An 18549-nucleotide genomic window follows, 5' to 3' on the forward strand; every position below is an offset into this window, starting at 1 on the left:
GAGCTCAGAGACATTACATTACATTGCATTACATTGCATTACAGGAATTTGGCAGACGCTCTTATCCAGAGCGACGTACAACAAAGTGTATAACCATAACCAGGAACAAGTATGACGAAACCCCTAGAGAGAAGTACCGGTCCAAGTGCAGGGAACAACCGCATAGTTCAACTTGGACCCTGAAGGTTTAAACTGATTAACACTAACACAACGAGAACGGCAACAAGGCAGTCTATGGAAAAAATACAAGTAGTCGTTAAGACAGTTGATGCGCCTAAGTCACCTATGAAACAGCTGCCTAGTTACAACCCTAAGCTTACAGTCATTTACAGGGGGGTAGGGAGGGATGGGGAGAGGTGCAGCCTGAAGAGGTGAGTGGACATTACGTTACATTACATTACAGGCATTTAGCAGACGCTCTTATCCAGAGCGACTTACACGACTTATTACACAGCATTGACATCGCATGCATTTATACAGCTGGATATAATACTGAGGCAATGTGGGTTGGGTACCTTGGCTCAAGGGTACAACGGCAGTGCCCCACCTGGGAATCGAACCAGCGACCTTTAGGTTACAAGACTGGCTCATACCCCGTTATATACTGCACTGCCATCCGAGCAAAGAGACGAACGAGTAGCCTTAGTCATGTGACAGAAAAAAGTGAAAGACCTGAGGTGACTGTGGACCTGAGCAGAAAACCTTAACAGGTAGAAGTGAGGCGGCTCTGTCTGTTCTGGAAAAGACCATCGAGCCCTTTTCAGGCACTCTTAGATTTTCGACACACGAAAGCAGGCTAAAGCCTAGAGGTAAGACGATTGTCTGGCAGTCGGAGGTTGCCGGCTTTAAACCCCGCCCTGCTGTCATTTGTCCTTGAGCAAGGCCACCTAATCCTCCTAACTCTCTGGCAAATGAGAGGCATCAATTGTAAAGCGCTTTGGATAAAAGCGCTATATAAATGCAGTCCATTTACCATTTACCAGCTACAAACTCACTTTTCTTTCTGTGATGAAAGCGGCTCCTCCTCCTCCTCCTCCTCCTCTGTCCGTCGGGAGGTTTGATAGACAGGCTGCGTTGCTAAGGTGGTTGCCGACGCGGAGTTTGTCGTGCGGAACCGTGAACCTCTGTCACACCGTCCTCCCCGCAGCCTTCCTGTTCAAGCTGGATTCGGGTTCGGCGCACCAGAACCTGCGCGTGGAGGAGAACAGCGTGGAGTGGGACGGGGGCGGGGGGAAGGTCCAGGACATCCGCAAGGAGAAGACCAGGACCAGCTCCCCCCTGCACTCACCGGCAAGGTGTGACAGACAGCCTCACACACACACACACACACACACACACACACTGAAGTACCACATATACACACACATACATACACACACACTGAAATACCACATAACACACACACACACACAGAAATACCACATATACACACACACACACACACACACACACACACACTGAAGTACCACATACACACAAACACACACACACACATACACACACTGAAGTACCACATACACACAAACACACACACACACACACACACACGCGCGCACATGCTCGCTCACTCACTCACCTGCGATAACCACTGCATCCCCCCCCACAGGAGCGCGATGATGTCCCCAAAGAGAATGCCCTCGGCTCGGGCCGGGCGGGACCGCTTCACGGCAGAGTCCTACACGGTCCTGGGTGAGCACCGGGGTGCGAGCGGGGACCCTTCCGTTTATCCCCAAAGTCTTCAGGGGGCTTCAGGGTGTGGAAAAGGGCATCTACAACACTGGCATCATCCTTTTATCACAGTCCTGGTCAGGGGTTAGCCCATTGCAGAGTGGGAAGTCAGTGTTCTAGAACTCCGTTGCTTACAGTTGCCAGCAGCGATTGTGACATCAGCATTAGAATGTTCAGTTCAGAACATTCTAATCCCATATTTGTGACCTCACACATCTTAAAGGGATACTAGCTGGATTCCCCGGGTGTTGCGTTGTTGAATCCTGATCGGACCAGTGTTGACCATCATCAGCCACATTTCATTCAACAGCTAGAGATCTCATTGAATTAATTAGTGCTTATTAATGCTAATTAGTAGAATCAGGCGTGCCAAAATTAGGGTTGAAATGAAAACTGACGGGATGCTAGATCTCCAGGAACAGGGCTGACATCGCTCCTTCCTTTCGTCACGCTGTACGCCCCATCCCCCCCCCCCCCCCGTAACCCCAGGCGACACGATGATTGACGCGGGACAGCACTACTGGGAGGTGTGGTTCGACAAGGACAGCAAGGCGTTCGGGGCGGGCGTGGCCCTGCGCTCCCTGGGGCGCTTCGACCAGCTGGGCAAGAGCTCCGCCTCCTGGTGCGTCCACCTCAACAACTGGCTGCAGCAGAGCCTGACCGCCAAGCACAACAACAAGGCCCGCCCCCTGGACTGCGCCATCCCCGACCGCGTGGGGGTGTACTGCGGCTACGAGGAGGGTGAGCCGTCCGCCGAAACCCCCCCCCAACACCGAGCCAGGAGTGGCATCCACATCCTGTGTGTGTGTGTATAGCTGTTTTAGAGTCAGATATACAGACTCCAGCTGACATACATGCACACATGTAAATGTGTAACTGATTCTACGTGTGGAAGGATGGAGGTCAGTTCCATTTCAATTCAGGAAGTTAGTTCAATATTCATGAAATGCATGTGAACTGCAAGTGCCCTATAATTTTTCATGGAGATTGACTTAATTGTAGCGACTTGGCTGAATTGAAACCATATTCCAGGCCTTAGAATGATATGTTTCTATGAATGTTTTTACCATTTGAACATACATACACATATACGCATGAGTGTCTGTAGATGTGTATATGGTGTGTGCATGGACATGTGTTAGTGGCGTGAAGTGCTCTCGCCTGCTAACCTTGACTGTGCCCCCCCCTCTGTCACTGAGGGCCTGTCTTTCCTATCCCTCCCCACCCCAACCCCACCTCTCCCCCCCCCGCCACCCTCCGGTGGCCGTGCAGGAGTTGTGTCCTTCTACAACGCCCGAACCAAGCAGCCCATCCACACCTTCAGAACCAGGTTCACGCAGCCCGTGGTGCCCGCCTTCATGGTGAGAACGGGGCGGAGCCTGGCGGAGAGACGCGCCAGTCTCACCACACACGCACACAGGCACGGGCACACACACGGGTACACACACACACGGGCACACGCACGGGTACACACACAAACGGGCACACACACACGGACACACACACTGCGGGCTCATGCCAACGTTAAGACTCGCTGCACAGACTCCATAATCATGAGCCCTGTCTTAGCTCAATAATCGTTGTCCTGTTCATATACACAGTACCACTCTTGTTGTATACACACACACACACACACACTCTTCACTCACACACAGCCTGTATGAAAACACTCTCCTACTCCCCTGTCTATTTTTATGTTGTTATACACACACTGGCGGACCTCATCCAGCTCTATGTACTACAAATGTCTGAAAGTACCGACTAACAAAGTTTGTTTAAAACCCCATGTGACTGAACCCTAATGTTGTGAAAATCTATTTTGCTGTTCCTTACATTTTACATTTACAGATAGATTTTTTTGTTGTTGTTGCTAATACAAGGTTTTTGTCACGTGACACTGGTGATGTTCGTCAGTCACAGTTTTGCCTGTAGTCGGTAGTTCACCTCGTCCCTCCGCTCTGCGGCGCTGGCTCTCTGTCGCCCCCCGCAGGTGTGGAACGGTAGTTTCTCAGTGCAGACGGGCCTGCAGGTCCCCAGCATGGTGCTGAACGGGCAGAGGAGAAGCAGCGGCACCAGCAGCTCCAACGCCAGCCTCACCTAGAACCGGGTCCGGACTCCAGAACCGCCACGAACCTCAATGACCCCCCCCCCGACCCTCGCCCCCCTGGTCCTGGTACGGGCCTGGTGTCATCAGGGACACTGAACCCAAATCAGCTCCACCACCTCCCCAGGGCTCCACAAACTAGCCCCCACCCCACCTCCCACAGCCACAGTCTGCCTCCTCCTCTCATTTCACCCCATTCTTGTGCCTTTGGGGGGGGTGCCCAGTTCCACCCCGCCCTAACCCACCCCACCCAAAAAAAAAAAAAAAAAAAAAAAAATCACTTTTTGTGTCATTTTTTTATTTTTTAGGTGCTTTAATCGTCGTAAAAAAAAACCATCCAGGCAACATGGCCGCCCTAAAGCAGCCAGGTTTCAGCGAAGACGCGCCTGTAACCACGGGCACCCCTGCGTGCTCACCGCTCAGACGGCTTCATAGCAGACGCAACCTTATCGTCACTCGCCCCTCTTATCACAGCTCTGAGTGCTTTTTGGACTCGAGGCGTTATCTCGCTTTTTTTTTTTTTTTGAAGTTCAGCAGAAAATGCCGTGAACTTCCTCCGATATAGCGTAGCAGCAGATTAGCCTCTCTGAATAGACGGTAGGCGTGTCACCCCTGACAGAATGTATTGTGTTTCGCTGCACTGACTGTAAATAGGTGTGGACCGGCAGTGATACACTCCTGCCCTGGGGGGACCACCGTATCACAGTATCGCAGTGCCTGTAAATGATTGGTTGATTGCCGCAAGTCACCGATTGGCTAGAGGCCACACACCTTTGTTTCAAGGTCAGAGACGAGTCAGATTGAAAGGAAGCCACAAAGGAAAAGACGCAAGTCCCTACGGTCCTCCAAGTCTGGAATTTGACACCCATGGTGTAGACCACGAGGAGGTAGACCAGCACATGGACTCTCAGAGAACTTCCATGAGGTGATCATCTTTGATTGGGGGGGGGTCCACTTAGTCACTGAGGGGGCCCCACCCCCTGCAAAATGACTATTCTGCTACAATAGGGAGATCAGCTTTAGTGCACTTTCAACACTTCGTGTTTCAGTTCAGGTTAGATTTGAGAATGGATTAGATCACGCAAGACCTCCGACTGTTATCGCCTGTTCCTCTCGCTCTTATGAAGGAGTAATTCAGTGTCAGTGTGCCAATTATGAGTTGTAATAATTGTGTAAGAGAGTAATAATTGTGTAAGAGGGTTATGGTTTCATGCACGACTCAGTATTTTAACAATGTAATCCAGAATGCTTCCAGGTAAGAACACGAAACTGATTTTATTTTATGAAAGGGTAAGGGGAAAAAGATCACCTTGTAAATGCTTTAATTTCTTACTGTCCCTTCAGGTCAATAAAGAGACAGTCTGACAACAGCATTTTTGTGTTTTGTTTTTTTTCTTTTCTTTCTTTTTTTTTTTTTTTTTTTAAAGTGATGCAATGCTTCTGCTCACCACTAGGTGATGTAATACTTCTGCTCACCACAATTACTTCTGACCATGGGAGTATGGCTGAGCCAGTTGAACACTTCCAGCAGATTAACCCTTTAAGGTGTGAGATCACAAATATGCGATAGAATGTTCAGTTATGAACATTCCAATGCTGATGCCACAATCAGTACTGATAACTGAAAGCAATGGAGTTCAAAAAAAAAAAGAGGTGGACAATTCAGGTATGGAAAGTAAAAGTCTTCCCCAGTATTTTGTTCCAATCACCTGGATTGGCACAGTTCTTCAGCCAGGAGGTGGGACTAATCGCTGAAATCAGCTGGTCGAGTTCAGGGGTGGGAGAAACACACGGCAGGACTTTTACTTCCTGACCCCTGGACTTTTCCACCTCTGCCACAAAAAACTGAAAACCTACTTTTCAACAGGGTTAAGGCCGGTTGAAATCTTTTGACAACATGGGCTACACGGCTAGCCTGCTAACACACAGACTGGTGTGAAACCTGGGAGTGACAGGAGGGCCCTAGCCACACAGCCATGGGCAAACACCTTCCTCTGCTGTCCTCGTCACCCTAAACGATCCTTTTAATTTCCTCTTGAGCTGTACATTCACGACGAACACCACATATTCCACGGTCACATCACAGGACACACACACACACACACGTACATACATAAGTACATACACTTTTTTCACAAAGTGTCACGGAAACAGAAAAATGAAATCACAGCACCGGCTAGGCCAGACCACAGATCAATACTCTCTTATCACACGATCAACATGGGGCTGTGAATCCTCGTGCCAGTCAGAGAGCTCAAATACACGAACGGGCGCGTCCGCGGAGACCGCCACATCGCGCACGGCAGCTTTTTCGGTCACTTAAAGGCGCGGAGGCGGCACCTTCAGGCCGGGGAGGGGGCGTCCGCGCTCAAAAGCTTGTGCGGGTCGATCGCTCGTTAACCTCCGACCCTTGAGTTTTAACGGCCGCCGGTGAGCGGCTAGGCTAGCAAAAGCCCAGAGGGGGAGGCTCAGGCAACGGGAAAAGCTGTCCGGCTGGTGTGAGGATTTGGGGTGTGAGGTTGGGGTGGGGGGTGTCCACTGGCGAGGAAGACAAGTCAGTCCACCACACGGAATCATCATCATCATCATCATCTCTCGGAATGTCAGTTTGGGCAAATGAACCCCCTCCTCTCCCCTCCCCCCCCCGCATAATCATTTGGAATGGTACGGTCCATCGCCGGCAGGGTTGGGCACTGGGACACAAGGCAGTCCTCGGGACGCTGCAGGTCGGCCGCAAAAAGTCAGGAAGCTGGTAGAAGGTCACTTGTGATTGGGTGGATTCTGGAACAGACCTTTCTACTCGAATTGGCTGAAGCTTCATAAAAATAAAAAAATAAAAAAAGGGGGGGGGGGTGGTCACTCCATATTGGCTCGTCTCTGTTCCAGTTTGAGTTTGAGCTCTTCTGATAGTGCTGTCGAAAAGAGAAGAGAGGGACACCGATGAGCTCTGTTCTGTTCGGAGTTTGAACCCCCACACGCTGGTGCTCAGACCACGACCAGCCTCCCTTAACCCACTTAACATTTTCCCCATTTAGTAAAACCAGCCTCAACAACCAAGGAGTCCGAAAATATCCAAAGGCTCGTGGCGGTTGCTTACATTACCCCCAAGCCTACTGCCAGTGGCTACCGCCTGTGTATTGTGATGTCACAAAGGGAGGGATGACATCACTCACTCTGGGCCAGCGGGGGGGCCGTCACGTTGAGGCGCTTCAGCCTGTCGCTTAGCAACTCCGACTGGAGCTCCGCCTCCGGGGGCATCGGCAGCGGCTTGAAGGTCCGCCTCTCGGCCCCTTGCAGGGAAGAGGAAGCAAAAACGGCAAGGGGGAGGGTCAGGGGTTAAAGGTCAAAGGTCAGGAGCGGGAATAGTTTTAAGTCACGTTCACACAGTGGGCAGAAAAGAGAAAATGGCGGAGAAATGATGCTAAAGGAGGGGTGAAGAAGGAGAGGGAAGAGAGGGGTGAAGGAGAGGGAAGAGAGGGGTGAAGAAGGAGAGGGAAGAGAGGGGTGAAGGAGGAGAGGGAAGAGAGGGGTGAAGGAGGAGAGGGAAGAGAGGGGTGAAGGAGAGGGAAGAGAGGGGGGAAGGAGGAGAGGGACGAGAGGGGTGAAGGAGGAGAGGGAAGAGAGGGGTGAAGGAGAGGGACGGGAGGGGTGAAGGAGGGGGAAGGCTGGTGCTCACCGGGCGAGCTGCAGAATGGTCGTTCGGAGGCGGTCCTCCGGGGAAGGGAGCTTCTGATTGGTGACTGGGACTGCCTCCCTGAAACAAGAAGCCCTGTGATGGAACTGGACACTCAAACCAGTGAAATTGAAAGACATTTGATCAGTGAAGCAAAATGGTAACTCTACAGAGGCCAATAATAAGAAGTGTGTGTGTACACTCTTTGCAGACTTTATGTAGCTCAGGGTTTGTTTAAACACAGTGGTGGGGTGTATGATGGGGTGTGTGTGTGTGTGATGGGGATGCATGTGTGTACGCTGGGGTGTGTGTGTGTGTGTGTGATGGGGTTGTGTGTGTATGTGTGTGTGTGTGTATATGATGGGGCGTGTGCGTGCGTGTGTTTGTATAAGTGTGTGTAGGCATAGGCTGGGGTGTTTTACCTGGTTTGGGAGGCAGGACGGGGGCCCTGGGAAGAGGGCTGCTGGGGGCCCACTGTAGACTCCTCTCTCCGTTCTCATCGTTGGATTTCACAAAGGCTGGGGGGGGGGGGGGCGGTGAGGGAGGAGGGGCATTAACTCATTGAAGAGTAGGTTTCTCAGAATGTTGTTTCAGTGTTCTGGAGCTAGAACTCACACCCTAAAGCAGGGGAGTCAAACCAAACCCCCAGAGGGCCGCAGTGCCTGCGGTTTTTTGTGGTTTCCTGTCAATCAGGTGCCAATTAAGGGGGTGTGGATTCTTTAGCCAATCAACGTGTGTGGATTCCCTCGCCAAAATCAATCAATGACTGAAATGAAACACTTGTGCCCGAGAACACCCCAAAAACCCAGAAGACACTACGGCCCTCCAGGACTGGATTTTGACACCTGCGCGTTAAAGGGTTAACCCAAATAATTCTCATAGATCAATGACACCCCAAGTACTCACGACCTTACAGGTGAAAGTCATATGTACGCGTGTGCGTGTACACGCGTGTGCGCATGCGTGTGCGTGTGCACGCCTCACCGATGTTCTCCTCGTAGGGCTCCTCAAGCAGGAAGGGCTGCAGGGTTCCGGAAGTTTTCTCCAGCAGGCAGTTTATGACATCATGGAGCGTGTCACAAGGGATCTGAGAGAGAGAGAGAGAGAGAGACAAGAGAGAGAGACACACCTGAGAACGCTCCAGGAACCACAGCCACAACCAAGGGGGAAGCAGATCCCATCCATGACCTTCGTATTCAAAAACAAGTGAGCCCAGTGCAGAACTGAGGTTCAGGGGTCAGGGGTCAGGGAATAACCCCAGATAGCACCTGGGTTTTCATACGAGTCTTTAAGGCTGTGCAGTTTAGCTGGGAATAGATGGCTGGGAGTAGATTACATTACTCTTTACCACAGCCCCCAAGCGATGATGAATCCAAAGTCTTTATATTGACGGATAATGTGATGCCACAGTCTGGTAGTTTCTGTGACCTGTGACATCACTTCTTCCTCCACAGAGGAGAAACCACCTCACCTGTTATGCAACCGTTACTGTACAGATCAGATTTGCGGTTGAGCAAATTGCATTGTGTTGGAAAAGGGACACCGTTCCGCTTCTGTTAATGCTTTCGTGCGAAAGTGATTTTATTGTATTCATGTCTGGTTTCGGTGGGGAAGTGATGCAGAGAGTCAGGGAAACAAGAGGGGAAGCGTGAAACAGAGTGGGGGGGGGGGGGGTGGGGGGGAAGGCATGGGGAACCGGTGAGAAATACTGTGTGTGTGTGTGTGTGTGCGTCTGTGAAAGAGTGTGTGCACGTGTGTGCATGTATGTGTGCGAGCGTGTGTGTGCGTGTGTATGTATGTGTGCATGGTGTGTGGTGTGTGTGCGTCTGTGAAAGAGTGTGTGCATGTATGCGTGCGTGCGTGTGTGTGTGTTCATGTGTGTGTGTGTGTGTGTGTCTGTGAAAGAGTGTGTGTGTGCATGTGTGTGCACGTATACGTGTGTGTGTGTGTGAGTGAAAGGCATGCTTGGGTACTTACAGGGTTTTCCACGTCGATGACATACCCTCCCTCCTCCCTTTGAGACACACGGTAATGCCTGAACACTGACCTGAGAGAGAGAGAGAGAGAGAGAGAGAGAGAGAGAGAGAGATAGGCAGATGGATACTATTCTAATAACCGTAATCTATGTTTATATTAGATTTTAATATTTATATTTATTGCTGCTGGTAATAACAGTGTGATAAAGGCGGACGGTGTTTTCGGAAGCCCGGGGGGGGCGGGGGGGGTTACCCGTTGAGGTCCTGGCGCGTGGTGACGGCCAGGGAGGTCCCGTCCCGGCCCGGCCGCAGGAGCAGGTTCCCGCAGTCGGGGTGCCTCTCCAGCAGCACCTCCGCCTCCCTGCGGGACACCGGCTGGAAGCACCTGAACACAGAGCGCACACCTGAACACACCTGCACACAAACTGTGCACCTGAACACAGAGCGCACACCTGAACACACCTGCACACAAACTGTGCACCTGAACACAGAGCGCACACCTGAACACACCTGAACACAGAGCGCACACCTGAACACACCTGCACACAAACTGTGCACCTGAACACAGAGCACACACCTGAACACACCTGCACCAATGCTCACACCTGCACACAAACTGCACACACCTGCACACAAACTGCACCTGAACACAGAGCGCACACCTGAACACACCTGCACACAAACTGCACCTGAACACAGAGCGCACACCTGAACACACCTGCACACAAACTGTGCACCTGAACATGGAGCGCACACCTGAACACACCTGCACACAAACTGTGCACCTGAACACACCTGCACCAACGCTCACACCTGCACACAAACTGCACACACCTGCACACAAACTGCACCTGAACACAGAGCGCACACCTGAACACAACTGCACCAACGCTCACACCTGCACACAAACCTCACACCTGCACACTAACTGCACACCTGAACACACCTGCACCAACGCTCACACCTGCACACAAACCTCACACCTGCACACTAACTGCACACCTGAACACACCTGCACCAATGCTCACACCTGAACACAAACTATGCACCTGAACACAGAGCGCATACCTGAACACACCTGCATACAATCGCACACAAACCACACACCTGAATGCACCTACACAAACCGCACACCTGAACATTAACCACACACCTGAACACAAACCGCACACAAACTTTTATCTACCTATTAAATACAGGTTACATAGGTTAACAGGTACATGCATTAATATAGGTGTACAGGTGTGAATATTAAATACAGGTAAATAAGGTGTAAACACAGCTGGAGGGGGCACTCACGCGGGGATCTCCCCCAGCAGGGGGAGGTACAGGGGGGTGGTGGGCGCTGCAGGGAGGGAGGCGGCTTTTCGCCTCCTCCTCTCCTTCTCCACCACCTCCCCCAGCAAGTGGAGCTGGCCCGGGAGGAGGTTCAGGGAGGTGGGCACGGAGAGCTGGGTGGGGGGCGGAGAGAGGGAGGAGATGAACACGGTAGGTACGCAATACCCCTTTTCAGCTCCGTGAATGTACGCCAGGGTACACCAACACGCACAGGACCCTGATGCGGAAATCAGTCCCACAAAATTCACTGATAAATGCGCACTTCCAAAAAAAAAAACCATGTCCCCATGCTGAGGAAGAACGTGAGAGTGAAATTCGACTGGTTTGGCGGCCACAAGAAAACTTCAAGCACTCCAGGTAACCAGGAAAAAGCACAAAGCAGAGAAGAGCCGTCAGGTATAAAGCTTGACAGGTATGAAACGGATGACGGGTATCAAGCACTGACAGGTGACGCGAATGAAGACTCGTCAGGTGTGCAGAGCCGTCAGGTGACAGGTGTGAAGCCGGGTTGCTGCTTTTGGGTTCTTATAACTCGGTGAGCTTTGGTGAAACTGTTTTTGCATAAACGGAGACAGAGACGGACATACTGACCTCGACCACAGCGTAGATGAATCCCTTCCACAGCTCACGAGACTCCAAATTTGGAGCCTGAGAGAGAAACGAGAGAGAGAGACAGAGAGAGCGAGAGAGAGAGAAACGAGAGAGAGAGAGAGAGAGAGAGAAACGAGAGAGAGAGAGAGAAACGAGAGAGAGAGAGAGAAACGAGAGAGAGAGGTCTATAAATCAGTAAGTAACAATAAGCAGTAGGCAGTATGTAGGCAGTGTTGGGGTACGGCAGGCAGTTTTGGGGGTACAGCAGTCAGTGTTGGGGTACAGAGCTCAGTGTTGGGGTACAGCGGTCAGTTTTGGGGTACAGCGCTCAGTGTTGGGGTACAGCGCTCAGTGTTGGGGTACAGCGCTCAGTGTTGGGGTACAGCGGGCAGTGCTGGGGTACAGCGCTCAGTGTTGGGGTACAGCGGTCAGTGTTGGGGTACAGCGCTCAGTGTCGGGGTACAGCGGTCAGTTTTGGGGTACAGCGGTCAGTTTTGGGGTACGGGGCCTCACCGTGAGTTTGACCTCCCCGTCCTTCAGCCGCAGACTGAACCGCGCCGCCTCCAGGTTCCGGTCTCTGCTCCCGTCGTCCGCCATCGAGAGGAACCCGCCCAGGTCCAGCTTCTCTACATACTGCTTCACGCACGCACGCACGCACATGCACGCACACACCCGCACACACACGTATGCACGCACACACGCGCACAGACACACACACACACACGACCGCAGACACACAAGAAAAAGAGAGGAAATCAGTGCAGGTCTCATTTGTTGACAGCTTTTGAGTTAGTTTGCACAGTTATCCTGACTGTGCAGTTATAAGCCGACTGTGCAGTTAGTCCACAGTTAGCCTGACTCGGTGCCTCTCAGGGTTCGTGCACCCTTCCTCATCCTCCTCTTCCTCACTCTGCGGACACCCCACATCACTCACGTCATTGTCCCTGTGGCTGTTGAAGAAAAACAGAGCGTTTCCACACATACTCGTCCACAGCTTCCGAAACACCTGCGGGGGGGGGGGGGGGAGGAGAGGAGAAAGAGGGGGAGGATCAATTTCATTGCAAAAATCTCACACACAGGATAATCACAAAGTCCAAACAATTCATGGGATACAACTGTTATTGTCTGTAGCACAGTAAACACTACGGGCCCAGTAACACAGAAGGCAAGGGAAGGAAAGGGGGAAAAAAAAGAAATAAAAAAAGGCAAAAGAAGGAGAAAGGGGGTGTGCGGAGAGGGGGGGGGGGTAACGGGAACAGGCTTGACGAGTGATTTGGTACTCACACCCCAGTCAAAACCCAAAACCAAGACACGTCTCATCTACAGGCAGGTGACCGACCACTGTCTAGGTCCCAGAATTCCACAGGAACTTCGCTCACCTTGCATTTGATATTCAGCGCCGTAGCAACCCCACCTCCCACCTCCCCCCTCCCCACCTCCCCCCCCCCCCCTCTTCCCATCACCGTACTTGCCGTTCTCTGAAAGCACATGATGCCGTGTTTACACACAAAAACCAGATATGGAATCACGAAGCCCAAGGACAAAGTCAAAGCCGTGGCGGTCTTGACCAGAGATAGACCCGCTTCGAGGAAACCGTTCCGACATGGTCGCACGCAACAGCGGCTCCGGTTTCCCCGAGTTTCGCCGACGGCGACGCCGGCCCCCGCTCCGACTGCAATATTTTCCTAAAAACAAGGAGCGGCCAAACCAGTTTTTAATTAACCCCCGCCTGCTGTTGTGCCAACCTGTAACTGGAACCTGGCTGTCGAGCTGCTTTCTAGAAAACGACTGCGCACCGTTAGCTTCTTGGTGAGACACCAAAAGTCTTCAGGTGACCCTAAACAATAAGTAACCGGGGGCGGCGGTAATGGCAGACCAGGGATGGAGATTTGTTGGTAACTGCGAACCAGGGATCTGGTGCAAGAACATTAATGTTAAAAAAAGCTAGTCGGACCCACTGAATACTGCAGAATCAAAATGTATTTAAAATTTTTTTTATTTTTTTATTTTTATTTTTTAAAACATACAAAATCTGAATTGTGTGGCCTACAGACGGTTGTGACCGTAAGCAACTGCATATACCATTTTGGTTTGGGGTTACAGCTGAAACCCTCCATGTGTTTGGGGTCAAAATGGAAAACATCCGTGTTTGGCATCATAAAGGAAAAGATCCACGTGCTCGGAGTCGTAGGGAAGAGCGCTACGTGCTTGGCGTCAGGAGACTGCCACTCCCTGCACAAATAACGCGGGTATTTCCCGGAGTAAGAGGCCACCACAGTAAAAAAAACAAACAAAAAAAAAGGCGCTTTTTCCAGCCAGGACTGGTGGACTTCTGAGAACAGAGACGCTGTAAAGATACGGAACACTTAAAACAATCTTTTTATTTTATTTTATCTGGTTTGTTTGCCTGGAAGGGCCATAAGGAAGCAGTGTTTCATATCCTCTGTTTCGGTGCTCCTTATTTAATAACTGAAGCGTACGATCAATACAAACGTCAAAACGCCGATGAGAGATGGACGAGAATTTCCACAACTCACACTTCCTGCTCCTGTCTATCAGACAAAATTCCGTCCGTCAGCTCCATTCAACTTCGATTTATCCTGTAAAACAAGCAGCACAAGGTCGTCGTATATTTAAGATGCACGGAAGAGTCTTTATTCCTGTAATCCTGGGGTGTTAAGTCTCCGTTACTAGAGAGCCACAGTTCCTGAAGTGTTTTTGCAGTCTCCTTCCAATCAGCAGACAATTTAGGATTATAACACAAAGTGAATTGGACTCTTCAGCCAACCGGTGGCTTAAATGGATTGGACTGCCTTACGGAAATGGGATACGTTACAATACACTGTAAATGTGCGGTCCTTCTTGAAACATTGGCTAATTTACGTTCTCCCACAGACATTTTCAGAAGGCGTTGTCCAATTTCCAATAGAGTTCATTACTGGAATGTGCCTAAAACTAGCCAGCACCCCAGGCCTGGATTCTGGAGCCCCAGATATGAGCTTCCACAGAGCCCAAGTTACTGACGGGTCTCAGCCGTCAGTTCGGATGACTCTATTGTTTATTCCCTAATTAACGACAGTCTGATCACAGGGGCCTCAGTGACCCAGTCTGCTGTCACTCATGTGCTAGGACACGCCCCTCTGCCCTCGCCATGGCAACAATAATGACATCTTCTTAGCCTCAGCTGATCTGGGACAATGCCTCATTACAAATAAACACCAACACCCCCCCCCCCCCCCAATCTCAATCACTCCCATTTTTATTTTCTAAACCAGGGGTGAACTAGTCCATTGCTCGAAGGACTTTGTGTGTGTGTGTGTGTGTACACATCAGACCACAGCAAAATGTTTTCACCAAGCACACGTGAAGTCTGCAGCTGCAGCTGATGACTACATCAAAAATGCAAGACCGAATTAAATAAATAAATAAATCACCCTAATGATGTCATTAAGAACAGAAGTTGGCACAAAATCCTGAACCTGATTGGCCCCACTGAGAAGCGGGGGGGTGCTTTAAATTCACATTTTTATCACCCTGCCTGCTCTCCTCCCTCTTTGTTCTTTTCACTGCAATCTCCCCTGGGGGGCACCCTCCGCCCCCCCTACCCTCACCGCACCCCCATACCACCCCCTCCCCAAAGCCTGCCACATGTACCCCCTCGTTCCTCACAAACAGCTGCTCAATTACCTCCGGGGAGACAGTCAGATAAGCACCCCCCCCCCACTTTGAAAGTGTAAATAAATAATAGTGATTAAAAAAAGTGCCACTTTCCCCAGAGGGCCTTTCAACATATTTAAAATTCACCCTCTCAAACCATCCGCCCAGTCATTACACCAGAGCCCAAACTAGAGCCAAATCTGCAATAGACTACCCCCCTTCAGAACAGGCGGGCTAAAATATACTCTCCAGCTGCACCGAATTAAAATAAATCCTTCCCCAACTCAATCAGCGTCAACGAGCGCATAATGAACTAACGCACAGGGGAACGGTGGTGATAGCGAAGACATAAATTTGCATGTGACTGTGTGATGCAAATTGATGTATACACTGTAATGGAGAATTAGTTAACACCGTTACAGACAAACGCACAAGCAGCCAGGGAAGTCTGTCTCTCGTGAGGCATTAAATTAATTTCCATAGCAGACGCTTTTATTCCGAGCATGATCCATATTATTATTAATAATTCATATACACCGATAGTTCACCTTTCCTGCGAAGCTCCTCTACTCAAATATTAACACTCGCTCTATTTTTTTATTATTTTTATAAAAGCGCACGCGCGTTTTCAATAAAGGATTCCGCACGACAGCAATCAAATTTCTGCGCATCTTAAATGAAAGGGTGCAGTCCGCTCGCGCTGAAAAGAGAAAGCTAGCGGGGGCACGAGCAGAACTAAATATCAAGTGCGGGCCCTTAACACTGCAGTCAGGGGGTTCTCGACAGTGGCATCCGTTAATGTAAAGGTTAACTGTGTGGAGTAATATACAGGCTGTGATATACAGGCTGTTGTAAGTGTCATGACTATGGGTGTGATTAAGATTGGGGAAAGTGGATGTTGTGAACTTGGCAAATGATTTAATACACGATTTCCAAATATTTATTACAACATAAATCTGTATGTTTTTCGGACGTTGTACAGCGTACATTAAACACCAAGTAAATAAATCACTTTTGCGCATGGCTACACGCAGAGCCTTGTAATGTCACGAAACACGATGTTCACTATTGTCTTGTCTGTGATAAGGAGAGAGCTTAACAGAACCGATATGAATGCGCTACCGATTATAGGGGTACACATTTACAATAGGCTATATTGACGGCTGCTTAGGGTACCTGCAAATCAACACTTTCTGCACGCTATGAATGAAGCCAGGTCATCACTGAGATGTCGTCGCGTGGACAAAGAATTATTGTTCCTGGCTCGAGCGCAGCGCAACACTTTCAATCCACGTTCAATCGACATTATGTCCTTTCGTGTAGCCTAGTGTAGAAAAAAACGACAAGCAACGAATCCATATGCACGCTTCCTTCCAGCAGTCCATGAGGAACATTCGTGCAAGTTGAGCGATTTCATACATTTGATTCAGCTCGAGCGCACTCGTAATTCGTGCACAGAAAAAATGGCATTTGCAGTGAAAACGGCCAGCCGTTTCATTCAGCATGCTGTACCGTACTCTCTAGTCTCGTGCCAGGGTGTTAGTCCTAACTGATTTTGAAGGTGCCGGCGCGAGCGATGTGACTACCAGACAACGGCAGTACGCACAACATGTATCGATAACTAATTTACAAAAATATGCTGGGGAGAGGAGACAAAGGAGATAAAGCTACGGGTTACCTTTTCCTTCGTCGCTCTCTTCTCGAGATAACCCTCGTGGTAGCAGGGGGGCAGCTGCGACCGCGGTCGCCCGGCTCGTTTTGTGGGTGTCGTAGCCGCCATGAAGAGCTGCAAACTCGGGAGCAGCGGGACAAAGGGAAGCCTCGGAACTGTAAGCTAAAGTAAGAGGGGAAATGCCTCGCCTATCACCCTGACGAAGAACCACCGCAACAATTAAGCAAATAATGTCTTTTATTTCTGATCAACGCGCATAAAAAAAATTAAACAAATGTCACGGGTTTGACCCAAACTAGGCTACACCAGACTAATTGCCAGTTGTTAATTGGATTAAAACACGTGTAATCAGCATTCCGGATCAGAAGATTAAATATACCGATGAAACGCAGGATTGTGTGCTAGGCATTACTGGTGAGTCGCCCGAGGGATCGCGAGTTTAAGATACTATCCCTTCTATTAATTAAATTGTTCACTTCTTTTATGCAGTATCCTAACCGGTTTTACTCTGCTTGTAGAGACATTTTCTTCCAGCGCTGTCAACGAATAATGAAAAATCCCGTCAAAAATACTAATTTCTCTGCCCCAGAGAATCACTCCTATTGAACGTTTCTGCCAATCTAGGCAGGTGTTCGCTATGAGCTCACGCCCACAGTGATCGCTGATTGGTCCGTCGACAGCTTGCTGCCACTAGGTCATCAAATTCCCTCGATGCCCGCAATTTATAGTCTAGAACGCGAGCACGCGGCGATTGCTACAGCGCATCAGATTGGCGAAGTTGACGAGGGACTTTATGGAAGTTATCTTTCCAACAAAAGACCACATATGTCGTTGTAAAATATCCTAAGCAGTAGTCAAGCACATGTCCGATTTTCGTCACTTTATCTTGTAAATTCAAAAGACAGTCACGCCCACTTATCACAAGCACGGTTTACTTAAAGCAAAGGTAAACACCGAGAATAAGTCCATGGCCTATTGTAAACCAGGAAGAAGAAATGGCAAATTCAAAGATAATCATTAATATTATAAAGATAATTATTTGGCTTCAATCAGGGGTGTAGCACGAAATTCTGGGCTCTGTGCAAATGTATTCTCTGTGGGGCGCCTTAAAATTGTAGTCCAAAGCTAACTTTTTTTTTGCCACCCATTACATTACATTACATTACAGGCATTTGGCAGACGCTCTTATCCAGAGCGACGTACAACAAAGTGTATAACCATAACCAGGAACAAGTATGACGAAACCCCTAGAGAGAAGTACCGGTCCAAGTACAGGGAACAACCGCATAGTTCAACTTGGACCCTGATGGTTAAACTGATTAACACTAACAACGAGAACGGCAACAACGCAATCTATGGAAAAATAAAAATAAATAAAAATACAAGTAGTCGTTAAGACAGTTGATGCGCCTAAGTCGCCTATGAAACAGCTGCCTAGTTACAACCCTAAGTTTAGTCATTTACAGGGGGGAAGGGAGGGATGGGGAGAGGTGCAGCCTGAAGAGGTGGGTCTTCAGTCGTCGTTTGAAATGGGTCACAGTCTCAGCTGTTCTGACCTCCACAGGGAGGTCATTCCACCATCGTGGGGCCAGAACAGACAGGAGACGTGTTCTGGAAGTGCAGGTGCGGAGAGGGGGAGGTGCTAGGCGTCCTGAGGTAGCAGAACGGAGGGATCTGGCTGGCATGTAGGGTTTGAATATCTGTACTGTTGTAGTGGCGGAGAATTTCAATGACCACACACATACCTGCTCGGAGTAGTTCTGAACTGATAAATCCCCACCGGCTAATTCAAATTCATTGTTAATCTTAC

The 18549-nt window shown here is 49.8% G+C and overlaps 2 protein-coding genes across 3 annotated transcripts in view; one reads left to right on the forward strand and one right to left on the reverse strand.

The window, feature by feature from the left end:
- The window catches only part of LOC135251365 (fibronectin type III and SPRY domain-containing protein 1-like), an 11927-nt gene extending 6725 nt beyond the window's left edge, over positions 1-5202 (forward strand). The window contains exons 9-13 of one of the 2 annotated variants that reach the window (XM_064328739.1): positions 1148-1295; positions 1607-1689; positions 2218-2469; positions 3001-3089; positions 3719-5202. In XM_064328739.1, coding sequence (XP_064184809.1) covers positions 1148-1295; positions 1607-1689; positions 2218-2469; positions 3001-3089; positions 3719-3829 — 683 coding nt within the window. In that variant the 3' untranslated portion in view covers positions 3830-5202. The remainder of the gene's footprint in view (positions 1-1147; positions 1296-1606; positions 1690-2217; positions 2470-3000; positions 3090-3718) is intronic. The other variant, XM_064328740.1, reaches the window with a different exon arrangement.
- On the reverse strand, positions 5089-17413 carry stap2a (signal transducing adaptor family member 2a). Its single transcript, XM_064328742.1, has 12 exons — positions 16746-17413; positions 12345-12416; positions 11924-12043; positions 11411-11467; positions 10781-10932; positions 9735-9866; positions 9483-9552; positions 8490-8592; positions 7928-8023; positions 7509-7586; positions 7006-7122; positions 5089-6744 (listed from the first exon to the last, which is right to left on the reverse strand). The coding sequence occupies exons 1-12, from the start codon at positions 16845-16847 to the stop codon at positions 6689-6691; spliced, it is 1155 nt and encodes a 384-aa protein (XP_064184812.1). The 5' UTR covers positions 16848-17413; the 3' UTR covers positions 5089-6688.
- Between the last annotated feature and the right edge of the window lie 1136 nt (positions 17414-18549).

The sequence above is a fragment of the Anguilla rostrata genome, chromosome 3 (genome assembly GCF_018555375.3).
Source record: "Anguilla rostrata isolate EN2019 chromosome 3, ASM1855537v3, whole genome shotgun sequence".
In the NCBI taxonomy this organism is placed as follows: Eukaryota; Metazoa; Chordata; class Actinopteri; order Anguilliformes; family Anguillidae; genus Anguilla; species Anguilla rostrata.

Coding starts and splice junctions, on each gene's coding strand:
- stap2a (XM_064328742.1), bottom strand. CDS start 16,847: ATGGCGGCTACGACACCCACAAAACGAGCCGGGCGACCGCGGTCGCAG. Junction 8,024..8,489: donor GCCCTACGAGGAGAACATCG/GTGAGGCGTGCA, acceptor CCCCCCCCCCAG/CCTTTGTGAAATCCAACGAT. Junction 7,123..7,508: donor ACCATTCTGCAGCTCGCCCG/GTGAGCACCAGC, acceptor CTTCCCTGCAAG/GGGCCGAGAGGCGGACCTTC.